At 43.5% G+C, this 26707-nt stretch overlaps 2 protein-coding genes across 3 annotated transcripts; both read left to right on the top strand.

Annotated features, from left to right (window-relative positions):
• The first annotated feature begins 88 nt into the window (after window positions 1-88).
• Window positions 89-17357, top strand: kdm5a (lysine (K)-specific demethylase 5A). 2 transcript variants are annotated; one of them, XM_056368036.1, is made up of 28 exons: window positions 89-1846; window positions 2620-2697; window positions 3196-3318; window positions 3647-3817; window positions 4358-4549; window positions 4857-4935; window positions 5038-5129; window positions 5241-5399; window positions 5656-5775; window positions 5953-6111; window positions 7131-7312; window positions 7543-7705; window positions 7818-7937; window positions 8020-8214; window positions 8381-8562; window positions 8730-8854; window positions 9181-9331; window positions 9518-9635; window positions 9845-10021; window positions 10121-10299; window positions 10439-10757; window positions 11012-11572; window positions 11695-11853; window positions 12206-12334; window positions 12461-12608; window positions 12885-13105; window positions 13302-13775; window positions 16332-17357. In XM_056368036.1, the coding sequence occupies exons 1-28, from the start codon at window positions 1700-1702 to the stop codon at window positions 16653-16655; spliced, it is 5247 nt and encodes a 1748-aa protein (XP_056224011.1). In that variant the 5' UTR covers window positions 89-1699; the 3' UTR covers window positions 16656-17357. The 2 variants fall into 2 exon arrangements, with proteins under 2 accessions (XP_056224011.1, XP_056224010.1); XM_056368035.1 differs by having other exon boundaries at window positions 9515-9635.
• Window positions 17358-18590: 1233 nt separating this feature from the next.
• Window positions 18591-26535, top strand: LOC130163696 (sodium- and chloride-dependent GABA transporter 2-like). Its single transcript, XM_056368040.1, has 15 exons — window positions 18591-18748; window positions 19119-19310; window positions 20037-20171; window positions 20506-20646; window positions 20739-20826; window positions 20928-21060; window positions 21265-21399; window positions 22299-22402; window positions 22581-22705; window positions 22825-22937; window positions 23077-23214; window positions 24595-24697; window positions 24833-24933; window positions 25095-25265; window positions 25438-26535. Exons 1-15 carry the CDS (start codon window positions 18742-18744, stop codon window positions 25585-25587), a joined length of 1836 nt encoding a protein of 611 aa, XP_056224015.1. The 5' UTR covers window positions 18591-18741; the 3' UTR covers window positions 25588-26535.
• Window positions 26536-26707: the final 172 nt, after the last annotated feature.

The following is a 26707-nucleotide window of genomic DNA, read 5'->3' as shown; positions in this document are numbered from 1 at the left end:
ATCCCGGAAGCGGAGGATGGGTACTCATTATATGGCTGTAAACTTGTATAGAAATGTTAGCAACACTAAAATGTATCATCATTATTGTGACAAACGCATATTTATGAATGAGACATTTTTATACTGAGCAGTAAAATTCAATTTGGTCACGCATTCATCTGAACACATTTATTTTCGTCTTTGAAACAAAGCTTTGTAGAAACAAAACAATGCTGCCTTAAGGTACTGTAGGAAATATTGAAGTTCCGCTTGTTGAAAATATCCGGTAAAGTGGTACAAAAGACTGTCAAATTCTTTTTAAACGGTACATGGTCGCCCAAAAGTTGCTTCTTGATAGTAACCGTACAAGTAAAGGTAATACAACCACAGCAGTGTCTGGTCGCTAAATGTAACCTTAATTACTACACAAATGGCATTATCTCACCTTCATTGTATTGATACAACATGTTACATCACCACGCTTTCCTGTTTATAAAACAAAAGAATAGCTATAAGTCGTTGTCCATGGCAAACGTTGTTACAAGCTACTATTTACAGGCAAAACACTGCCTTTACACAACCAGCAAACTCGGAAGTAGTAAAAAGTTTACGAGTGTCCATGAAGGCATCACAGAAGCTCTCCCAACCTTGCTAGCACGTTGGCTAATGCGGCCACAGTATCTACAGACGACGTTAAATAATACGGAAAGTGATATTCGGCGAAACAAAGCAAAAGGATTGATGCCCTTTTTCTATGTGATTCCGATGAACCTATTCAAGCCATGGCGGACTGTCCTGCTCAGCCGACATTCTTAGCTAACGTTAATGTTAGCTGCGCAACGGGCAGCGGTAGCTAAACTGATTTTAGCCTACCAAATTAGCTGTATGCTAGTGTTCCATTGCCTCAAATGCTTCAATGAATGAGGGTGGATGCATTGAGTGAAGACATCAGTCAACAATGTACGCTTGCTACTACTAGCCTCCTCCTTGTTGTGGTCCGGCTTGGCTGGTACTTAGCTATCAGGTGCTCGCTCGAAGAATTGGACGCAAAGAGTTTATTCTGGGAGATACGACAAGCGAGCGTGATTACGTTAGCTAATAAACACTGCCAGCTAGCTACAGGACTTAGCCAACCGTGGATAACTTTGTTGGAAATGCATCATCACGAAGAAATCATGCACTACCTAGGTACAGAGACGTAGCAGTAGCAATGCTAGCCTGCGCAACATAAAACCACAGCCAACGTTGTAAAGCAGGAGTGTTTTTGTTTTGTGTTTGCAAACTTAGTTTAAATTCTGTTGTCGTCCCTGGCCCAAGTCTTCACAGCTGAGTTGTTTTTTGAGAAGCTGTCGTCGGTGAGAAGGAATGATGGCGTTTCGGACTGACCCTGCCCTCCGTCCCAGGTAGGGGAGTGGTGGTGGAGACTCCCCGGCCTGGCCCGGCCCGCTGTTTACGGATGATGGGAAAACACTGATCAGCAGCTGCCCGGTTGTTGTATTTATGTATTCACTTTCAGACCAGATTATGATTCGCCATCGCGGCAGGGATGCCTTGTCACTGAAGTGATTTGCTATTTAGGGAATTTGAAGGATCATGATGGACACGGAGGAAGTTCTACAAGAAGAAAATTATTGGAAATAATCATGGGCTGTTGAGCTCAACTCGGTGCATTTTGTCATATTTTTTTAAAAAAAGATTGTTTCACTGGAACCACTCAAACATGTCTGCATTTGCTGAGTTCGTCCCACCTCCTGAATGCCCGGTTTTTGAGCCGAGTTGGGAGGATTTCTCAGATCCTTTAGGATTCATCAACAAAATCCGACCCATTGCAGAGAAAACGGGTATCTGCAAGATCCGACCCCCTGAGGTAAACTCATGTCATCTTAAACAGTGGATTAAAACCTGTGAGGATTTGCCTCTTATGCGCCTACGTAGGTAGCGCTGCTTTACTTTGGGCCTGCGTGAATTCTGCAATAGGCAACGACAATACTAGTTGCCATTACTCTAATAGAGGTCAAATAAGGCTTAATTTATTTGCACCCAAGCGAGCATATTTTGAACTAGGGTGACACTGGCTTTCCTTTGTTGTTCAGAAAAGTTTTAAAAGGGCAAAGTAAATTCAACAGTTCCCACAATTGCTTTGTTTTTGTTTTCCTGGCGGCTAGCTAAGTTACAGTACAACGACTGGACCACGCTAGCAGCGAAGATGCGACACTGAGCCATATGCAGGCCTGTAGCTCCTGTCAGACCATAACCCCATATTTCTGCTGTTTATGATGTGTTTTGTAGACATACAAGCATCCAATCCGGATCATTTTAATTTTCTTGGACCTTTAAAAATTTGGGGCATCGCGTGTGTGACCAAAGCATTTTATTAATTTAGAAAATAATGGCTTCAAACAGTCAGAAGTATACACAGTTGTACTGTACACAAATAGACTCAATGGCACTCGTGTATGAGTAGTGGTTTGTTGTGAATGCAATAGTTGAATCAACCTTACTTAAAAAAAAGCCCTGCTCATGCTCTTTTTTTCTTGAGAAACATTGATTTGTTCCAAGTTGTCAGTGTTGTTGCTGTCATTTCCTCATTGTTGATGTTGTCTTGGGCAGAGCTGATGTTTCTGTTTTCCTGTCTATCAGGACTGGCAGCCTCCATTTGCCTGCGATGTGCGCAACTTTCGCTTCACTCCTAGAGTACAAAGACTGAATGAACTTGAGGTGAGTTTGCCAAGAAGATGCATCATGTCATCATAACAATATAATGAATGAAGATCCTCCAGTGTTGCTTTATGAAGAGTACAGAGAAATATTCAGAATGGCAGCAGGTATTTTGGAAACTATTCAAACTGCATTCTGTTTTGATAGACATTTCTGGAAGAAACAGAGTCTTCATCACAGGTGTGCTGTTAATTAACTCATCAATGCTGCTTGGATAGAAGCAGCTTATGTACTCTTTTTCCAACTACAGTGTGTTCTATCTCACACCCGTGAAGTGTTACTCAATTCTGTTGTTTAATGCTTGTAAACCAAAGGGCAGCAGCACGGTTTCAAGATCAGAGTTATAAGGTTTTCAACTAACCAGAGCAGTATTTTCGTGTATCAAAGTGCAGCCATTCAGACATAATTTTGCCTGAGGTGTCCAGTGTGTATAACAGCAGAACACTGGGCTCATGCACTTAGAGTCTGACCTCTCTCCCCTCTCCCCTGCCTGTCCAGGCCCTCACTCGGGTTAAGCTCAACTTTCTGGATCAAATCGCAAAATTCTGGGAGCTGCAGGGATCCAAGATTCGATTCCCTCATGTGGAGAGAAAAATTTTGGACCTCTATCAGCTAAGCAAGGTAAAACTAGATACATTTAGATTTGTTTTTATGTGTGTGTGCTGTTTGTTTTTAGAATAATTATGTACTGTTGATATTCATGGATAAATGGATATGAATGCTTTTGTCGTGCTGCGAGATGTTTTGCTACAACTTGAAAATAAGATTGATTAACCCGTTTTTTTATATTTTGTTTTCTGATTTTATAAAATATCATCAAAACTTTGGCAGATGCTTTAATTGACTGCTGCTGCACACTGCATGTAGTTGTTTACTCCTCGCAAAGACATTTTCTTATCGTTTGTTTTGCACTTGACTGTGTGCGCACCTGCACATGTGTGTTTTTCAGATTGTGTCATCCGAGGGTGGCTTTGAGACCGTGTGTAAAGAGAAAAGGTGGTCGAAGGTGGCCAGCCGAATGGGTTTCCCATCGGGGAAAGGTGCCGGCTCGCTGCTGCGCTCCCACTACGAGAGGATCCTTTACCCGTATGAGCTCTTTCAGTCTGGAGCCACGCTAACTGTGAGTGATGCTGATGCCAGTTTGTCTGTAATTCTGTAATTGGTACAAATATTGCAGTTAATTAGATTTAAGCTCATGATACGTTTTAAAAAGGCGAGAAAATAAGCAGGTTTGCTTGATTGTCTTCTGACAAAACAGTGTTGTCTTGCAGACACTGTGGAAGCTAGAACATCTGCAAACATGTTGACGTAATGTTGTTGATGTTGCACACTGATTCAGGAATGGAACCATTTTGCACCATTGTGTACGAGACAGCCAAAATGATTTTAACTGAAATTGTACAGTTGGAGCAAGTAAATTTACACAGCATGTGAGTGGGTGTTGATATTGAAATGACTCTTCTCCCATTGAGCTAAATTTGGTTTGGCTGCTGCCAGTGTCTCTGTCACATTTCAGCCTTTGACTGCTTCATACTGTGTGACACCAACCAAACTTGGCTTCACCAAATTAAACCTGCTGCAAATAGCTTTGTGCCTAATAATAATATCCCTGTTTTGTAAAACTTTCATTTCCTTTCACCCAACTCCTTTCTCCACTCAGGGCATCCAGAGGCTATATGATGAGGGTGATGATGGTGAGGAAGTAGATGAGGGAGTTGGTGATGAGGCGGTGGAGGAAGAGGAGCAAGACGAGGAAGAGGAAAAGGAGAAGGAGAAAGATGGGGAGGGTGATGCAACGCAAACCAAAGAGAGGCTTCTGCCTGAGAGACGCTCCAGGCGCCTTAAGTCTGAGGTAAACAAAGAACAAAAAACAGCTACAATATTGGTAATTGTCAGATAAACTAAGAGATTGTGTCTCACTGGAGAAAGTTTCATTCCTTTTAGTGAATACGTCACAAATTCATCGTTTGTGTCAGAGCAGTCGTTTCACCACAAACAAAAGCTTAGTCCTTTTAATATTGGCTAATCTGCTTTAAGCATCTCTTTCCCTGCCCCTGTGCGGATTCCCAGCTGTGGCAGGCAGGCTCCCCAGAGTCTAACATTTGGCCTTGTTGCAGCAGTACTCTGTTTCACAGTCTGCTGTTACTGTGTTTCTCCAGAGAGAAAACAAGGACCCAAAAGGCCTCAAACTCTTCAGCACAAGTCCCAAGATGGTGGGCCTGGAGATTGTGTCAGCTGGTAAGGATCATTTTTGGTTGACCTTTATTTTTACACACCGACCAACAAGCCAGTAGAGTGATCGTGAGTATTTCTTTTCTTGCATCGGCACCTTTCACTTAGATGATGGATTCACCAAGAAACAGCGTCACCTCAAAGCTCAGGCCTTCGCCATCAAAATGAGACCACGCAAGGAGACCCTGGAGGTCAACTTTGTGAGTACCAGTTCAGTGACTTTGACATTTAACTGATAGCTGACATTCATTGTATCCGCTGTAACTCTGAAAATGACCATGTTTGTGTGTTTTGTAACACTGATCCCCCAGATCGACCTCTACCTCTGCCTGATGTGTGGCCGCGGCGACGAGGAGGACCGGCTCCTACTGTGCGACGGCTGTGATGACAGTTACCACACTTTCTGTTTGATCCCGCCTCTACAGGATGTGCCCAAGGGGGACTGGCGCTGCCCAAAATGTGTTGCTGAGGTAATGCTCGAACGCTTACCCACCAGTTCAAGTTCTCAAAGAAAGTTGAAATATATTAACTGATACTTTTCAGATCCTCACATGTGAAAATGCACATGCCAAACATTTTTGATGATAGCTTAAAGGAGAGAGTTTCAAATGATAAGAGTTGTTTATTTACATTATCATAACTATTGTGTAATTAACCGTCTTTGTGCTGATTGCACTTGATGTTAATCCCTGCTGTCATAAATATGTTTTCCATCCACCCTCACAGGAGTGCAGTAAGCCCAGGGAAGCTTTCGGCTTTGAGCAGGCTGTGAGAGAGTACTCGCTCCAGAGCTTCGGAGAGATGGCTGACCACTTCAAGTCCGACTATTTCAACATGCCTGTGCATGTATGTAAAATCAGATTTTTAATCTAGAATACGTCCGCTCTTTCATAAATGTCCTCCTGTCATCTGGCTGCTTCCCAAGTTCTGCTTTAACACTTAGAAGTTGCGTGTGTCGCTCAAAGGCTTTTGCAGTGAAAAGATAAAGCAGGGACTTTCATTAGTTCCACTCTCTGCCCCCAGATGGTCCCTACAGAGCTGGTGGAGAAGGAGTTCTGGAGGCTGGTCAGCAGCATCGAGGAGGATGTCATCGTAGAGTACGGAGCTGATATCAGCTCCAAAGAGGTGGGCAGTGGATTTCCTGTCAGGGACGGCAAGAGGAGGCTACTAGGAGATGAAGAGGTGAGAAAATGGTTTTATAGTTTATATTTCCATAAACATTTCAATTGTCGACTTGACAAACCTTAACATCTTATCTTGAAGTGACTTGTTGTATTATTCAACACATTTAGAACCTCTAATACGTGCATATTATGTAGGACTGGCTGGAATATCAAAAATATTGACGTATTTGATTATTTTATAAAAGATATAAGAAATAACCGCGCACATGCGTGCACATACGCCACTGTTGTAACACCTGCCTTGTCGATGCATGTCACTGTAGCACATTTCACCAGTTTCCTGCACCAGGGTCTATGTCTTAGCTTCATGAAGCAATGTTACCAAAGCTCAACCATTTAGCAAAAAATACCTCTCTGTCCCGGCCACGAGTTCCCCTTCTGAAAGGGTGTTTAGCGCCAGTGGTAACATTATGACATCCCACAGGGCATTCCTGAAACCAGACACTGTTGACAGGCTCATGTTCCTGTCACAAAACCTGAGGCTAGAGAGGCACAGTGCAAAGCTTTTCTTATATTGCCACAGTTTTTGTTTAACTTTTATTTATGTGCAGAGTTGGAAGCAGCTGACTTTATAGCAAGATGTATGCTGTGTGCACAATTCTGTTATGTTTATTTATTTTTTTAAACACTACTATACACCTACGTTAGATATACAGTATGCTGTGTTTTTGGTGTTACAAATAAATACTGATATTTTAACATTATACTTTGTTAAAGTTTTCATAGTATTATATATGGCATTATAATGTATATCAAGATATGAGGTTTTTTACCATATCGCCCAGCTTATTATTATGTTGAGCTTACTTATAAGCCCAGTTCATTATTTTCTTAAATATTCTTCTAGAGGTTTATAACCTATAAAATAAAATACTTTTAAGACATTACCAGGGTCATTTTATTTCTCAGACTTCCATCTAAGAATTCCCCCAAAAACCTTTTTTCTTTTTATTCAGTAAAAAAACGTGACCTTTGCCCTGAAGTGAATAAAAGCACTTTATATCCAACCCCTCTCAGGAGTATGCCAACTCCGGCTGGAACCTGAACAACATGCCGGTGCTGGAGCAGTCGGTGCTCACCCACATCAATGTGGACATCTCGGGCATGAAGGTACCCTGGCTTTATGTGGGCATGTGTTTCTCCTCTTTCTGCTGGCACATTGAGGACCACTGGAGTTACTCCATCAACTTCTTGCACTGGTGAGATAAAGGGTGCACAGGACAGCACTTTGTTACAGCCCTGATACATGTATAATGACGTAAACAAAAAATACACAATTGAAATAAAAGATACTGGAAAAAAATAAAAAAAGTAAAAAAAGTACTATTGAATTATCGATGTGCATGGGAACTGTCTTTATTTTGTTCCACTGGTGTGTCACTCTGGATAAGTAAATAACTTTAAAGTTAATTTATTCTCTGTTTTCCAGGGGTGAACCGAAGACTTGGTATGGAGTGCCGGCCTCTGCAGCAGAGCAGCTGGAGGCTGTAATGAAGAAGTTGGCTCCAGAGCTGTTTGACTCCCAGCCTGACCTCCTCCATCAACTGGTCACCATCATGAATCCCAATGTCCTCATGGAGCACGGCGTCCCTGTATGTATCCTTGGCCTGGGGTTGATATTAGATCTAATTAGATATTGGTTGTTTGTTCCATGTTGTTTATTAATCACATGTGTGTATCCACCCCCCCACCCCCCCCCCCCAGGTGTACAGGACCAATCAGTGTGCCGGGGAGTTTGTGGTGACCTTCCCAAGGGCCTACCACAGCGGCTTCAACCAGGGCTATAACTTCGCAGAGGCTGTTAACTTCTGCACTGCTGACTGGGTGAGGGAAACATAAATTCTTCTTCGATTAAACTTTTTTTATTGAACATGGGTGTTCATCTTTCACTCATGCTATTCTTCAGTTACCTATGGGTCGTCAGTGTGTGGCCCACTACCGACGGCTCCACCGCTACTGCGTTTTCTCCCACGAGGAGCTGCTCTGCAAGATGGCCGCTGATCCAGAGAGCCTTGATGTGGAACTGGCTGCTGCTGTATTCAAGGAAATGGGAGATATGATGGAGGAGGAGACAAAACTCAGACAGGCCGTCCAAGAAATGGTGAGAAGACTCTCATGAAAGTAGTCTGGTCCTGGTAATTCATGGTAAACTGGCTTTAAACCTGTGTGTCATCTGTGGTTTGATTAACTGTCGGCGGTTCTAACTAGTGCTTATCTTGTGCCTGTGTTTCCTATTTTCATCAGTTTTGTTTCCTCCTGACCTATAGGGCGTGCTGTCGTCAGAACAGGAAGTTTTTGAGCTGGTCCCTGACGATGAGCGCCAGTGCCACAAGTGTAAGACGACCTGTTTCCTGTCTGCACTGACCTGTTCCTGCAGCCCCGATCGCCTGGTCTGTCTTCACCATGCAGCAGATCTCTGCGACTGTCCGCTCGGCAACAAGTGTCTCCGGTGAGAGGAATTGCTTTTTGGCACAATACCAGTTCAGTTCAATCTGTTAAACGAATAACTGAAAGTAAAGTCCATTATTTGTAATTGAGTTGGCGAGCAGTGCCCCACTCAACATTTAGTTGGCCTCATAAAACATATCAACTAGTTATGTGCATGATATATTTCAGGTATCGTTATGATCTGGAGGAGTTTCCGTCCATGCTTTACGGGGTCAAGACACGGGCCCAGTCCTACGACACCTGGGCAAAGAGGGTCACAGAGGCTTTAGCTGCGGACCAGAAGAACAAGAAAGGTTTTATGTACTTTGTTACTACTAGAAAATACATACATGGGCGTCGTGTAGCGTAGTGGTTTAAGCAGGCGCCCCATGTGTAGAGGCTACAGTCCTCGCTGCAGTCGGCCCCGGTTCGAATCCCGCATCGGACGGCCTTTCACTGCATGTCATTCCCCCTCTCTCTGCCTCCCTGTTTCCTGTCACTCTCCACTGTGCTGTCCATTAAAGGCATAAAAGCCCCAAAAAATATACTTTAAAAAAAAAGAAAATACATACATATTTGTAATTGTTTTTGTGGTAGCTTGTCTTTGTGCCATTTCACCATTCGTTTGTGTGTCTGACAGATCTTATTGAGCTCAAGGTTTTGCTGGAGGATGCAGAGGACAGAAAGTATCCTGAGAACGCTCTGTTCCGACGCCTCAGGGAGATGGTCAAAGAGGCGGAGACGTGCTCATCTGTAGCCCAGCTGCTGCTCAGCCGAAAGCAGAGGCACAGGTCAGTGGACATGGATACACAAACCTTTAATGTAATTCAACAGAAAAGCAATTCACTGATGAACCAGCATGTACACACACTCAAACATTTTTTTTTTTTCCATTTGGAAATCAATACTCCATCTGCTCAGGTTCAAAAGGTGAACTCAATCATAGCTGTTTTTCCATGTGTGTGTGTCTGTAGCAGCCGCCTACGTTCTGAGAGCAGTCGGAACCGTACCAAACTGACAGTGGACGAGCTCAAGGCCTTCGTGGATCAGCTCTACAGGCTGCCCTGCATCATCAGCCAAGCCCGACAAGTCAAAGTTAGTCCCGTCTACACCTACGTGCTAAGCAAAGCTCACAAGTTGTAAATGAAATGTAGTTCACACCTTTATTTCTCATTCATTTTAGTCTCATCTTTATTCCCTCCCCCGTCTTCCTAAATCAATACTATTGAACTACTATTACTCAGTCTGACTCCGCACCCTTTTCTTTAGCCCCAAATCTCTGTAATTTACCTTCCTTGCTTCAGGAGTTATTGGAGAATGTGGAGGACTTCCATGAGCGAGCCCAGGCAGCGCTGTCAGATGAGATGCCCGATTCCTCCAAGCTGCAGGCGCTGTTGGACCTGGGCAGCGGCCTGGACGTAGAGCTGCCTGAGCTTCCAAGACTCAAGCAAGAGCTCCAGCAGGCCCGCTGGCTCGATGAGGTGGGCCCTTATAAGAGCCACAACCTGTTTGTTTGATTAAAATGAGTTATAGTAGTTGTGGCCTCATGTGATGAACGTTCTATCCCTCTCACATCCCAGGTGCGTGTCACCCTGGCTGAGCCCCACCGTGTCACACTGGAGCTGATGAAGAGGCTGATAGACTCTGGAGTGGGTCTGGCTCCCCACCACGCTGTGGAGAAGGCCATGGCTGAACTGCAAGAGATCCTCACTGTTTCAGAGAGATGGGAGGATAAGGCTCGTGCCTGCCTGCAGGCCAGGTATGGCTGCAGACATACAAATTAATACAAACATGTTTTACAAAGACTTAATGAGGATGTTTGCACTTTCCTACAGTGCTGCTCATCATTTAATGCTTGATGATGCCATGTCTGTCTGTCTGTCCTCCTGTAACCCCAGGCCTCGACACAGCATGGTGACCTTGGAGAGCATCGTGCTGGAAGCTAGGAACATCCCAGCGTATCTGCCTAATATTTTGGCCCTGCGAGAGGCCCTGCAGAAGGCAAAGGAGTGGACCGCCAAGGTGGAGGCCATCCAGAGTGGTAGCAGCTACGCTTACCTGGAGCAGCTGGAGAGCCTGCTGGCCAGGGGTCGCTCCATCCCTGTCCGGCTAGATCCGCTGGCCCAGGTGGAGTCTCAGGTGGCCGCAGCCCGAGCCTGGAGGGAGAGGACTGCTCGCACCTTCCTCAAGAAGAACTCCACATACACACTGCTCCAGGTGAGCCATCACAAGTCAAGGATTGAGTAGTTTTTTCATTTGATGCTTGGCTGTGAGGTGTTTAGATTATATTGGGCTTTGATGCTAAAATTAAATTGAAATATATGCAATACAGATATAGTGCAGTCTCCACATCACAGCTGTTTACTGTAACAACAACGTTTGGGGATAATTTCACGGACACACAAAATGGAAAAACACGTACTTTAAACAGAATGAAAAGTTGTTGCTGTCCTTTGTGTCCCTTCCCTCAGGTTCTCAGTCCCCGTGTGGACATCGGCATCTACGGTAACAGCAAAAGCAAACGGAAGCGTGTCAAGGAGCTCATGGAGAAGGAGAGAGGAGGCTTTGACCCCGAAACCCTCAGCGACCTGGAGGAGAGCCTCGAGGAGGTGCGAGACCCTTCCACTGTTGTAGCAGCCTTCAAAGCCAAAGAGCAGAAAGAAGTGGAGGCCATCCACTCGCTCCGCGCCGCCAACTTAGCCAAGATGGCCATGGCTGACCGCATCGAGGAGGTCAAGTTCTGCCTGTGTCGAAAGACGGCCAGCGGCTTCATGCTACAGTGCGAGCTTTGTAAGGACTGGTTCCACGGAGCGTGCGTGCCTCTGCCTAAGACGGGGTCTCAGAAGAAAGTGGGTGTGGGTTGGCAGAGTAATAGCAAAGACTCCAAATTTCTATGTCCGCTGTGTCAGCGGTCTAGGAGGCCGAGGCTAGAGACCATTCTGTCGCTGTTGGTGTCGCTACAGAAACTGCCGGTGCGTCTGCCAGAGGGAGAGGCTCTCCAGTGTTTGACAGAGAGGGCGATGAGCTGGCAGGTATGCAGAGAAATGACATTACTCATTATAGCTTCTCAGGTTACAGCCATCAGCCAGCTTTATTTTTGAACGCTTCCACGGTTTGCTTTTTGATCCTTCCACTGGTCTCACTGTCCCACCAGGACCGAGCACGTCAAGCTCTGGCCACTGAAGAGTTGTCCTCAGCCCTGGCAAAACTGTCTGTGCTGAGCCAGCGCATGGTGGAGCAAGCTGCGAGGGAGAAGACTGAGAAGATCATCAACGCTGAGCTTCAGAAAGCTGCTGCCAACCCTGACCTGCAGGTACAACATTTAACATTCTGCTCTAATACACTACAACATCAGTAAGACTCCTGGTAGTGTAGTGTAGTTCTTGTTGCCTCCACTGGGGCTTTGGATGCAAGTACAGACTGCACCAAAAGAGGGCACTAATGTTTAAACATGAAACAAGACCACAAGATAGGGTCAGGAATTACAGGTATCAGTATGTTGGCAACTGCTGATTTCATTTTGGCTTTTCTTCTTTAGCATCATGCTTTTTAGAAAAAGATAATGTAGCATAGATGCTTTTTTTTTTTTCTGTTGAGAAATATATGAAACATTAGAGACACTGTGTGTGTGTGTGTGTGTGTGTGTGTGTGTGTTCCCTCCCCAGGGCCACATCCAGACTTTCCAGCAGTCAGGTTTCAGCAGAGCCACGTCACCTCGCCAGTCTGTCGACTACGATGACGAGGAGACGGACTCAGACGAGGATATCAGGGAGACTTACGGTTATGATATGAAGGTCAGTGAGGCATTAAAGGCCTTTAGGATTTTAACCAGGGGATATTGGTCAAAATCCATATTAGCAAGTAGTTTTTTTTTGTTTTTTTTTTAATTCTTTGCTCTTGGCGTATCCATTTTGTTTTAGGACCCAGGTGAGGTGAAGCCCTACCTGTTCTGCGATGAGGAGATTCCCGTTAAGTCTGAGGAGGTGGTCAGTCACATGTGGCCGGCTGCCACACCTTCCTTCTGTGCCGAGCACGCCTACTCTTCAGCATCCAAGTCCTGTGTGCAAAGTGAGGCCACATTTACTTTATTTAAATTATTTCTTGATTTGCTTTGTTGACTCTGCACACCGATCCCTTCTCCTTTTTAGTGCTCCTTTTTTTTTCACCAGACAATTCAAGCTCAAATGATTCAAAGCTATATTTTATTTCACCACTTCTGTTTTCAACACACATGTTTAATTACACTCTTGAGAAATGAAAGATTCAATTTTCTGTCCGTGTGTTCCTGATTTCTTCTGAAATAAGTGCCTTCGTCATCTCATACTCACAATATTTACATCTCAGACCTAGGCACACCCAGAAAGCAGCCCAGGAAGACCCCCCTCGTCCCTCGCAGCCTTGAGCCGCCAGTGCTCGAGCTGTCCCCACAGGCTAAGGCCCAGCTGGAGGAGCTGATGATGCTGGGAGACCTGCTGGAGGTGTCCCTGGATGAGACCCAGCACATCTGGAGGATCCTGCAGGCCACACACCCCCCCTCTGAGGAGAGATTCCTGCAGGTCATGGAGGTAGGGAGGTTATTTGTTACGCAACCTGATTGCACAGCCGGACCTTATGGTAAATGCTGGTTAGTGACTGAATATCGGGATTGTGTTTGAAGCGGTTGTTCTGGTTGGTTCTGGTGAAGAGTTTTGCAAATACTTACAGAGCTACAGGTCAAATTAAGGAAAATCATGTCTGCAATCTGTCCTTTGTTTTCTACAGCCTGATGATTCTCTGATGGAGAAGCCGCTGAAGATCAAGCTTAAAGATTCAGAGAAGAAGAGGAAACGGAAGTTGGAAAGAGCCGAGCATCACCACATGCTGATGGCTGCTGCAGCCGCCGGTGGAGCCTCAGCAATGGGAGAAATGCGACCGGCCAAGTCCAAAGAACTGAAAAGAGTCGGGTTAGAGCTCAGCTTGGGTGGGAAACCCAAGAAGAAGAAACTGAAACTAAACCTGGACAAGAATCGGGAGATGAAGCAGCTAGCCAAACGGTTAGCCAAGGAGGAGAAGGAGAGGAAGAGGAAGGAGAAGGCAGCCGCCAAGGCAGAGGCCATCAGGGAGGGACTGGAGAAGAGGAAGGAGAAGAAGATTCTCGACATTCCCTCCAAGTACGACTGGTCTGGAGCTGAGGACTCCAATGATGAGAACGCTGTGTGTGCAGCCAAGAACTGCCAGAGACCCTGTAAAGATAAGGTGAGGACTCAGTCATCAGCCTCATCTGCTTTAATGAAAAATATATTTTCTGAACATCCTGATTTGGTGATGAAATATGTCTTTTTCCTTCTAATATAAGCCTGAGTTTCAGCACTGTGTTGTGAGGAGGTTGTGTTACAGCAAAAGAGGCACAAGGGGTGAATCATAGATGATTGATAGACACAGCTATGGTTTATCAATTAACAGATGTCAAAGGTGACCATGTGACTGTGCACCTTCTGAAAACTCAAAGTTCTGTATCTTTGGAATATTATTATTGAAATATTCCTTTGATGTCTTCCCTGGGAATATGGACATACTTCATGTGGTAATTATCTCAGCATTATCTGATATTGACACATTGAATTTTTACTAGATTATTCAAGATCACGTTCTAAAATATTCACTTAATTGAGTCAAGAACTGCTGCAACTAATCATTATTTAGATTTATCAATTGTTTCTATAAAACAATACTATTGTGTCTATAAAATGTTTGAACATTTTCCTTCACAGTCTCCCAAAGCCCAAGGTGACGTATTCAAATGCCTGATTTTGTCCAAACCACAGTTGAAAACACAAAGACAGTCAGTTTCAAAAACAGTGATTTCTTTACACTGGAGAGGCTGGACCCACAGAGACTTTGTCTTTTTTTTTTTTTTTTATGTAAACAATTAATTGACTGTTAAAGTCACTCGACTAATCTAGTAATTGACTGAAAAGAAATGTTCTCAGTGTACGTGTATTGTGAAAATCCATATAAGTATATGTGAGTAATAGTAAATGTCCTCAGCTCTGTCAGAGATCACACAGCCTCGTGTATAAAAAAAGTGGAGATTTAATGGGCTGTAGGAGGTTGAGTTGTCTCACATTTAGATCAAAATGCAAGGATTAGATGTGTATCCGCACAAAGTTCAGACACCTATAAATTGATTATAGTATAGTGATTATAGGCTGTGAATAGATTTTCTTTTTTTTTTTTTTTGTGCTTCTTCAATTTTCTGTATCTTCTCTGTTGTAAAAATGTGTTTTAAGGCGTAAGTTGTGAGCTCTGCTCCCACCAGCACCCATCATTTTCCTGTGGCTCAGCATATACTTTTATTCTGCATTGTGAAATCTGAAGTGCAGACTGGCCTCATGAAATCTGGCAGGATGCTGTGTTAAAATGTAGCTGCTCTTGGACTGTGCTGTGCTGTCGGAGGACCGTGATGTTGGCAGATTTGTCATTTGGACAAACCTCTTGAACCTGCTTAACATCCCTGCCTCACAGAGAGAGGTGGTAAATGCTGCTCGATTCTTTGAGCAGAGCAGGTTTACAGGTCCTCGAAACTGTAAACACCCAGGTGAATGACAAGTTTCTTTGTTTGCTGAGTACCGAGTTAATAACAAACACTTCTCAAAATGAATATCTTGGAACTTTATTGAATATCAACAGCTGATAACAGCACTGGAACACCTTAAAGAGAGTTACACATAACGTATTAACAGGACACACAGATGTGGTTCTTTTTTGAGACAGCACGCCAGACTCTCCACCAAGTTAACCAGTGGCCAGTCTCCTTCCCCTGCGTGTCCACAGGGCAGCCAGTCAGAGCTGAGGAACTGGTAGGCCTGCAGCTCTGTGGGTGGAGTAAAGGTGATGAAATTATGAAGGTGCTGCTCTCAACTGGGCTGATAACACCTGAAGCTGGGATGATTAACAGTTGTGTGAAATTTAAATTTAAATTCAAATTCAAATTGAGATTAAGGAGTTCCCTCAGTAATGTCCTCACAACCAGTCCTCATTTTAAAAGACTCCACTAATTTAATCCAGGAGACGAGTTCAAACCTGTCCTGGTCAGCTTTTTTGGTTTTTTTTTTTTAAAACAAATTGCTGGCTTTGCATGTGCTCTGTTTTTTTATCCTTCTCTGTGCGTTAGCCCGGCAGACAGACTGGTGACCTGTCCAGGGTGTACCCTGCCTCTAGCAGAGTGCATGCTGGGATAGGGCCCAACAGAGAAACAGATAGAAGGATGCATGTATAGATAATTTGAAATGACTTAAACTCTTATCTTCTGTATGAAATGTTGTGTGACATGTTGCTGTAGAAAGCACAACACGTCTAACCATACTGACTAATTCACTTGAGGATTTTGCTAAACTTTGCTGTTCTTCATACACTGTGACAAAATATGTGTGACACTTAAATTAAACTTTAAGTCTTTAATAAAATGGACTTATTTAGTAAGTCCAATGAAATAGGTTATCTCTGTGTGCTGAGCTGTGAGTGAAGTAGCTCACAGTTAGAGATGTGTAACAGTTGGTGAGTGTTCAGATTTATTTTGGCTCTGTATCCCAGAAAATCTGATCAATCAAACAATGACTGACATACAGCTTTGACACGTGTTGTTAAAAATTACACATGGATGTTTGTCCAGAATTTTGTGTTTTGCATGACAAACCACAGCCACGTGTTTTTTTTTGTTTTTTTTTTCCCCAGTAATTATCATAAAGTTTCCTTGTCGTCCGTCTCAATTCTCAATCACATGTCTGCATTTGTCTGTGTGTGTGTTTCCAGGTGGACTGGGTGCAGTGCGACGGCGGCTGCGACGAGTGGTTCCACCAGGTGTGCGTGGGCGTGTCGTGCGAAATGGCCGAGAATGAAGATTACATCTGCATGGACTGCTCCCGGAAGGCCGCAGGGGCGAGCGCGGGGATGACGGTGGAGGAGGTGGCGGAGGAGAGCGTGGTAGTGCTGGCGACGTCAATGTGCAGCGGCAACGTGCAGAGTCTGCCCTCGTCCGTCGTGGCCTCGTGGACTCATCCCTCCCCTGCCTCTCATCTCAACCCAGCAACTTCACATCAGCAGCAGCAGCAGCACGAGCCTCAGCAGGGAAGTTAGCGCTAAAACAGCGGCTTAGGACTGAGTTTGAATACTGTACCTCACACAATGAGCATAACACAAAACCAGTACCCAGGCTAGCATTTCAACCTGTCAACCTGTAAGACTGCACAGCATCTGACAGAGAGAATAACCCCGTATGAACAAGCGTGGCAGAAAAAGGGACAAGATTGGGGCTTTTCTGTATCTGCCTGGATTACAGAGCACAAGAAAAACTTGCATCAGGAAGAGGGTGAAGAACTTTCACCGTGTGGCTCCAGCAGTGACATGTTCTCTCTACACAGCACCGCTATGTGCTGAAAAGGTTGTTAGTGCACAGACACGACTCAGTCCTCCTACAACAGTTTTAGGTCTAGAAAACCTCCACCAGCTACTTCCCGGCCCTCCTTCTCAACAGTAACAAGTCAGTCAAACAAACACCCACTTACTCCAGCTGTTGTATTCAGTGCAAACAGGCAAATAAACAAATATGTTCCCAGTCGTGTTTTACTGGACATCCTGTACCCCTCCTATCTGCCCTCTGCCTGGCTCGTCAGACAGTAACATCTCAATGTGTAGGACTCCAGACTAGGAAAAACAAATGGTTGTAATGTAGTGGAATTATTTATAATGTACATAGCTTTTAAGCAATTAAACAAATGGATTGTGGCTTTTTTTTGTTTTGTTTTCTCACCTTTAATAAACTATTCCTAGTCAAATGATTGATAATTGTGATGATGTGTTGTTTTTTTTGTTTTTCTTAATTGTGCGATCATTTACCTGTTTGAGTGGTTTTGTCTCACACAGGACATGGAAAGAGAACAGGACAGGAAAAAACCCTTGCGAATAAAACTTGAAAAGTGAAACATTTAAGTGTGCAATGTTAGGGACCCATCAAATATGAAACTTAAAACAAGTAATAGGCTGTAGATTCAAGTATTTTTTGCTTTACTTGGCTAAAAAAAAAAATCAGAATTTGACTCATGAATCATGCTTATGTGAGTTATTTAGAGGTTGATTGATTTTCAAGTTGCAAGTTAAGCTTCACATTTCCTGTGTTACTCATTAGCTCTATTAGAGGAAAGATGTGGTTGCATGTTTTGCAGCTCTGCATGTTAAATTACATGTTACGTGTGTTTTTTTCCCCCCTCACTCGTGAACAGGAATGTCTCTTCTTACACCAACTCACGTTACTGCTAACAGAGTGACCATCTCAAACATTTACATCCATTTATTTTCTGATTAAGCATTTTGAGATTTGAGTCTTTCGACATCAATCCTATTGGTGGAAAAAGCAAAAGAATACATAAATGCAGAAATATTTGCCAAAGAGGGGAGGGGAGGATTGCGGGTGGGGGCTGGGTGGTGCGTGCTGATCTCCCTCCTAACTCAGCGAAGTCAAATCCGGTGTGAACTGACCTCAGCTGCTTTAGCCTCCATCCAAGTGACTCACCTCTGTCGCTGAGGATATTGCTGGAAATAGGCAGTCACACAGGGCTTCACCCCCCCCAACCCCACTCGTGTCACCTCTCCTGTCTGATGCCCTGAGAGGAATTTAGGGTTGTAGTCAGATGACCAACCAATGATGGAGATGTGTCTCTTAAAGCATGATTACCATTTATTCCTCCACAGGGATGGAAGATGTGTCTGTGTGTATTTTGGGTAGATAGATTTCAACAAGGAAATTAGCATAAATCATGAGGAATCATGATGAACATGAGGTACAAATACATGAATCCTAAATTCAAACCCTTGCTATAAGCATTTTTGATTTAAAAAGAAAAAAAAAGACATATCTTTGTGTGCTTTTTGGAACAATTTCCAAAAAGCACACTTGGTGTACATGATCCTGTTTTTTTGTTTTTGTTTTTTTTATTATACAGTGTCTTTAGCAGAGACCTTATTTTAACCATGGAATGATGTAGATGATGTACTTTGCTCTGAAGGGGGGGCAGACATAGGGAAAGAAAGCGGAGGCTGGCCTAGTTTAGCATTACAAACCCCCGCCCCTCTCCTGTCATGTTAAATACTAAAACTTGAGCATTTTCACACATAAATCTCCTGACACGGCTTCGCTCTTGAAACGAGAGTTACACGCAGCGCTGTAATGAAAGGTAAGTCAAGCATGGACAGATTTCAGAGTTTTAAAATCATTGAAATATTTTTTTTCTTTATTTCTTTTGATAATGTGATTGCTGTATTTTTTTTTTTTTTTAACTCACAAGGATTGCATTCTACTTAACTGAATCGGCTGCTATTCATAATGTACACAAAGCTCAGAATTGAGCTTATTTTCTGGCAAATCTTTAGTTTGAAAAAAATGAAAAGAGCTTTATATTCACAGAGTTTTAGTTTCACATTCAGTTTCTTTGGTGTCTTTGCTGCCTCTTGAAGGCTTTCTTGACTGATATTGAGAAACAGGGAACATCAACCTGCTTCTATAACCTGCTGCAACGTTCCCATTCCTCTGTGTCTGCGATGTAGGAGACGCTGCAAAAGCAGGCCTCCCCAATGGCGTCAGCCGAGCCAAGGACCCGCTGCCCCCCTTGGAGGAGAAGATGGAGGAGCGGGGCCAGTGGAGCAACAAGATCGAGTTTATCCTGTCAGTCGCCGGCTCCATCATCGGCCTGGGCAACATGTGGCGCTTCCCTTACCTGTGCTACAAGAACGGAGGAGGTGAGTGTGTGATGAACTTGGGTCGGTTTGTGTGTCCCTGCATACAGGCGGGTCAACAGTGGCAGAAGCTTCACCCGAAACTTTTACATATGGAGGTGTATACAGATATGTTAGACTCAACCATGCAACCATGAGTACAGCTGACATAAGACTGGGGAGAACATATTCAAAAGCCCTCACACAGGGCATGGCAGAACACCTGAGCACATCAAAAGTCACGCTTAGCTTAAGTCTTAGATGGAGATCTCAGGTGAAGGAAATAAAAACAGATTGTGTTTGTGTGTGTGTGTGTGTGTGTGTCTTATTTGCTTTTGGACATGCCTGTGTGGCGGCTAAATTGGACGCCCCTCTCTGTCCCTCCATGCGGGTGGCAGGGGTCAGGGTTCAGGGCTGAGCGGGGTCAAACAGCTGTTGTTGCTCCTTGCTCACAGCAGCTGTCCCTGCGGAGAGGCGGAAATCTGAGCACGGCAAACATCCTCGGCCACCCGACGGGACGTCGGGATGACCCTGGTTTGTTAAGATTTTAGCTCTGACTCAGTGTCCTCACTGATTTCCTGTTGATGCTCTGATTTCCCCCCCGAAAGTCCAAAGACACGGCAGTCAGGTGGATTGGAAACTCTTAAAATCTCTTAGAATGAATGGATGTATGTGTCTGTTCACACAGGAATGGTGTTTACCTGCCTTGGACCGCTCTAACCCAGAATCCTTTGCTCTTTCTCAACTCAGGTGCATTCCTCATCCCCTACCTGATCTTCCTTTTCACCTGTGGCGTTCCAGTCTTCTTCCTGGAGACGGCGCTGGGCCAGTACACCAGCCAGGGAGGCATTACCTGCTGGAGAAAAATCAGTCCCCTGTTTGAAGGTAAGGAGGACAGGTTTATCACCTTAAGCCACAGGTGTGTTAATGAATGAGCCTATTGGACACAGGGCCCAGGGGCCCAAGAGGTCAGAGGGGGGCCCCTGTACTGGATCCTCTGTTTGAAGTCACTGTTATAATAATCACCACAAAAACAGAGACTCAAAACGACTATGAAGAGACAAAAAGATGCAAAAATGACCACAAAGAGAAAATGTCTTTCAGTCTGAGGCTCTTGCTCGTTGGGTTTTGCAAAATTCACTGGATGATTTTCACATTTCACAATTATTGTTATCATTTGTGGCATGCTCCGTGTACTACAAAAATATAATTTCTGCAGGTCTCGGCTATGGTACCCAGGTGATAGTGACTCTGTTGAACTTCTACTACATCATCGTTCTGGCCTGGGGGATTTTCTACCTGTCTTTCTCCTTCTCTTGGGACCTGGCCTGGTCATCCTGCAACAACACATGGAACACAGGTAACAAGTGTGCATTAAAATACAGCAGAGGCTCCCACTGATGTCTTTGATATGTTTAAGAATCTCTCCATTTTGTGTGTCCCCCCCCCCAGAAAACTGTGTGGAGTTTGAGAGGAGAAACACCTCAGTCAACCAAACAATCAACCTGAATGTCACCTCTCCTGTCATCGAGTTCTGGGAGTGAGTTTTCAGACGACCCAACTTCCTCCTGATGATGATGCATTACTCATATAATCCCAACAATAATGTGTCAACCTTGTGTTTCTTTATTGCCTCTCCAGGAGAAGAGCGCTGAGAATTTCCCCAGGCATTGACCAAATGGGCTCTCTGAACTGGGACCTGGCCCTGTGTCTGTTCATCGCCTGGGTCATGTGCTACTTCTGCATCTGGAAAGGGGTGAAATCCACAGGAAAGGTGGGTGAGAGGTGATTCAGAGTCTTATCCTAATCTGCACCTCAGTGAGAACACAAGAGAAAATACCAGGTGACCCTTTCTTTATCTATTATAACAGATCTAGGTCAAATTAGGATGACATCTGGTGTTTATTTTTTCTTATTGGCATGATTCTTGTTTGCATATTTAACATCACTATGTGTGTGTGTGTGTTTGTCTGTATAGGTGGTCTACTTCACTGCGACCTTCCCCTATGTGATGCTGATTGTGCTGCTGATCAGAGGGCTCACGCTGCCTGGTGCTGCAATTGGCATCAAGTTCTACCTTTACCCTGACCTGGGACGACTGGCGGACCCACAGGTAGCAAGATCTCGCACGCACAAGAAATTTTTTGCTGAACACTGCTGCATGTATCTGGTATGTGTTTAGCTACCTAACCCTAACCCTAACCCCTCCAACCACAAAAATCCCAATGAGGGCCTTTTTCTGTGTTCTGCTCCCCGTGGGCGAGGGCACACCAGGTGCAGGTATCCCATGGTTCTCTGCTAGGGGAGCCTAGTTACTGCTGGGTACATCTGCTCTCCATGAAAGAGGCAGGGAGTGCAGGGATCGAGTCCGGGGCAGGACACCGCTGAGACTATAAACACGAGCACAGGACTGTAGAGCAGACAGACTATTAACCAGGCCTCTTCTCGATGGGAGAGGAGTTTTAACTGGCTCTCCTCAGCTCAGAGTAGCAAAGGTCCAATCAGAAAGGCTCTGTCAGAGTCTCCATGTCCATAATTCTCTCGTTGTCAAGTTCTGTTATTATTTTGTCGTCTCCATCTGGCTCAGCCCTGTCTTCGTTTGTAATTCAGCCATTTATTCTGATATGATAAGGGATGTGTTTTAAGATGACCTGTCACTAAAGAAAAATATCTGATTCAGCTCTCCGTCACAGATCCTGCACTCTCTATATCCATATAATCTTGGTTTGTTAATCAGTGTTAAGACGAACAAGACCAATGACAGATTTTTTAACAGTTTTACTATTGTGCAACTGCATTGGTCAATGATTGTGCATGCAGAAACTTAGCATGTGAATTCCTTTGGATTGTCTAAACACTGGATGGCACGTTTGCATATATACATCAGCCTAAGTGTGTGCGCGCTCCTATGCTGGATATGCATTTTGCACCACTTTAAATTTCAGTAGCTTTTTTTTTTTTTTAAATTAAAGAAATCTTTTTACATTTTTTTTTTTCTCCTGTGTGTCTTAGGTGTGGATGGACGCTGGCACCCAGATCTTCTTCTCCTACGCCATCTGTTTAGGGTCGCTGACGGCTCTGGGCAGCTACAACAAATACAACAATAACTGTTACAAGTATGTAAGCAGTGTCTAATAAGCAGGAGGTTCTTTTTAAGATTATGTAAAATCTTTGCACAACATTTCTCAATCTGCTGCAGAATTATACTGAAAATATCAAATTCCCAATTACATTTTCTACGAGTTACAGTATATTTGTTGCACTGCTATAATAAAAACCTGCTGTCTGTTGCAGAGATTGCCTGTCACTGTGCTTCTTGAACAGCGGCACTAGTTTTGTGGCAGGCTTTGCAATCTTCTCTATCCTGGGCTTCATGTCTTATGAACAGAATGTTCCCATCTCAGAAGTAGCAGAATCTGGTGAGGTTTGCATAAACTAAGGAATACAAACAATAATCTGTTTTTATCCTTAGTGCCAGGATTTCTTTCTTTCTTTTTTATCAGTTTAAGTTTTCAGTTTAAGTTGTTTTTCTCTGTAGGTCCCGGCCTTGCCTTCATAGCTTACCCCCGTGCTGTGTCCATGATGCCCTTCTCTCCTCTGTGGGCCGCCCTCTTCTTCATCATGATTGTTTTTCTGGGGCTGGACAGCCAGGTAGAAAGTCCTGCACTACTTTTAGTTAAAGAATGGTCCTTTCAGAACTTTTCATTTCCCACAGCAATAAGGATCACTGAACAAAAAACGTGTCTACCTGTCCTCTTTCCCTTCTTCCCTCTGTGCTCCTTCCCATCAGTTTGTGTGCGTCGAGAGCCTTGTGACGGCGATAGTCGACATGTACCCCGCCGTGTTCCGCCGTAAAAACCGCAGGGAGCTCTTCCTGTTAGGTGCCTCCCTCTTCTCCTTCCTCATGGGCCTCATCATGCTGATGGAGGTAGGGGTCACACTCTGGGACCACGCACACAGATGCAGGCTATACACACACAGATGCATGCACAGAGACAAAGATCTGCAAGCATAAACTCACTGAGGTTTCCCGGGCGATAACGGTATTTTCATAGTAAAAGTTTTCCATATTCAGTTTTTGAAAATGTTTCATTTTTAATACCTAAGGTGTTTTAACTCATGATATGTTTCCTAACGTGATGAAATTGCTTCCAAAACAGCATTGAGATAATATGCTATTAAATATCTCCTCTGAGGCGAATGCAATATGTTACACACACATATACACACTCCAAATCAGGCTGTTGCTCGAGGAGGGGGATAAACCAGGTCAGGATGTTTTTTTTTTATGTTGAAATAAATTCTTACGGAGTCCAACATGGTTGACATGGTTTCACCTCTGCACAGCTGGAAACATGAATGCTCTGCAGAGGTGTCAACAAGTCATCATTTTGTAAGTACAAGCAAGTCAAAGGTTTTGTGCAACACGTCTCAGGTAAGTCTCAAGCGTTGTTATGCAGCGCCCTTAGTCATAAATCCTGTCTGAAGTCTCGACATTTTGAGCTTCAGTTCCGTTAAAAACTCTCTATAATAAGCTTGTAGAATTGGTATTTTTAAGTACTGCAAAAAAGATGCCACATTCAAAATACTTATGTTAACATGTTATCTAGATTTAGTTTGTGCTAAAACACACATACACACACACACACACACACGGACAAAGTAGTAGTCATTGCAAATGAGGTAACGTTGCCTTAATGGGCAACACAATACAGTTTGGTACTTTCCTCATCAACATGAATCAAATGACCTTGAAACAGATTCGCTGTACTCCACCCACACTTCGCTTTATCAGCCGCCCTCTGTCAGTGTCTCGAGTGAGTCTGTGGCAGCAATATATGAATATAAACAGCTGAGACATTTCAGTTTATGCTGGATATATCCATGAACCATAGATGATAGAATAGATTTTTTTTTCTGCCAAGTCATACTCACACAAGTCAAGTTGAAGATTTTCAGATTTTTTTTTTTTTTTTTTTTTACTCTTGCAGTCAGAAAAAACAAAAAAAGTCCCATAACTTCATCACTTTTTGTACTATCTACACATAAACAATGGATTTCACTTTATTTCCTCTATATGTAATATATATATAAATATATAATTCTGTCTTTTCTATTTCCCTGTGGTTCGTGTATGTTCCAGGAATTAGATGTTCAACTCGCAGAGCGTAAACTGGGCTAAATTTCAATTTAGTTCATTAGACCATTCAATGAAATGTCAGTCAGTTTTGTGTGAAAACAAATAGATTAAGTGATGCAGGTTATTTATGACTAAATACTATCTCTCTATCTCTCTCCCCCTCTGTAGGGGGGCATGTATGTCTTCCAGCTCTTTGATTACTATGCAGCCAGTGGCATGTGTCTTCTCTTCATGTCCATCTTCGAGACTGTCTGCATTGCATGGGTCTATGGTAAGCTGGTATCCAGACTGTTTATTTATTTATTTTTATTATTATTATTATTAGCGTAGAGTATTTGTTGACATTCAGCTGTGGGTTTTAAGGTGCACGCATGTTAAAAAAAACATCTTTACTGTGTTTTTGCAGGTGCAGATCGCTTTTATGACAACATTGAGGACATGATTGGCTACCGCCCGGGACCTTACATCAAGTACTGTTGGTTGTTCTTCACCCCGGCCACATGCATTGTGAGTATCAACAAACTAATGAAGTTGTAAGCCAAGGTTTTCCAAAAGATGACAGAGGCCGACCACACCCAAGGCCTTCGCCCCTCTCCTCTTGCAGAAAAGAAAAGAAATCATTTGCCGGTTCCTCACCAATAGTAATAATTGTCCACTTGTTTCTGCAGGGTACCTTTGCCTTCTCCCTCATCAAATATACGCCTCTGAAGTACAACAATGAGTATGTGTACCCGTGGTGGGGCTATGTCATCGGCTGGCTGCTCGCTCTCTCCTCCATGGTCTGCATCCCACTGTGGATGGTGTACAAGATCAGCACTACCCAGGGGACACTCCGAGAGGTAATGTTAATCCGGAAAGAGAGAGAGACCCATGGCGCTTCTTAACTGTGACATATCTTGATCTTGTATCAAACTTAATTTCCTCTGGTCTTACTCTGAGTGACTTGGTCTGTAGCCCCTCTGAACCTGGTCTTGACTTAATAAATAACTACACCCCATTATTTTTCTACAGCGCATCCAGCTGCTCATCACACCATCTGATGATTTACCCAAAACCAAGAGGGAGCAGGAGAGGTTACTGGCCATCTTTGCCCCTGAGGGAGATGCCACCATGACTAAAAACGGCTACTTTCCTGTTTTAGAGAGAGACTCCAACGTATGAGGCCCCAGCGGTGAAGTGTATCGGAGAGACATGTGGGTTTTGGTTCCATTATTGACTTGCTGCAACCCTTCCTCCATCCCAGAGATCACTACAGGGAAAGATACAACAAACATCACATCATCTACTTTAATACATAACATTTATGGAGGACTCAGGAGTTGGGTTTGGCAGCACCTGTACATTTCAGGAAAGAAAGATAAAGAAAATTAAATTAAAAAGTAGTTTGGCATTTATTGGATTACTTAGACGTTTTAGAGGGGACAAGGGCATTTTTTCAGGGACAAAAGTAATTTGCTCTATTCAAACTGAAATCCATTAATATGTTGGCATATATTGTTCAGCTCTGCATTTCATAGACAATGTAAATACAGTAGTTGGCTGAAATGTATCAGCAGTTGTTCAGTCAGCATCGTTCAGAAAAAATGTCACAAGTTCATAATAGAAGTTAATGGCATTTTCATTTCATTTAAATATGGTAACGGTAGAGACAGACACACAGGTTCCTCCAAAAGTTTCAAAATAAATGTTTAAGTCTGCATGTAAGGATGAGTTTTGTGTAAATGTATATGATGGCAAAATCAGTGAGAGTACAGGATAACCATTTGTTACCACTAAAAAGTGGGCTACAAGTCTCCTTGTGTATCTGACATCACTTCATGGCTTCTTAGTCATACTTGTATCATATATTGTATTATCATAACTGATTGGGGGAATTTTCCTTTTTGTATTTACGGGAATTGAAATAAAATGTTATATTTTACCGAATAGACTGTGAAAATATAGAATGCTAGTGAGAATTATAATTATAGCACTGTAGCAGTGCAGTAGTTTTAGGACTAACATAGTACAAACAATGTAGTTTCATATTTTGTACTGTAACATAATATGACTGTACAAATAAATGTGAATCTTGTAAGTACGTTTTTAAATAAACATGCTAATTTTAAAGTTGTCTTGAACCATTTTACCACGATGTTACTGTCATTTCTTTTCTCTGGTGGGAGTGAGAAAAAAACACTGCTGAAGTTATTGTTCAAAATTTTAAAGGAAATCTTTCATTGTGAACTGGAGACATGGAGTCTGAAAGGCATGAGCATTTGGGCAATCAGGGAGGCTCTAA

Source organism: Seriola aureovittata, chromosome 22 (genome assembly GCF_021018895.1).
Source record: "Seriola aureovittata isolate HTS-2021-v1 ecotype China chromosome 22, ASM2101889v1, whole genome shotgun sequence".
NCBI lineage: Eukaryota > Metazoa > Chordata > Actinopteri > Carangiformes > Carangidae > Seriola > Seriola aureovittata.
Note: the sequence above shows the minus strand (reverse complement) of the source record. Positions and strands in the feature narration are given on the sequence as shown.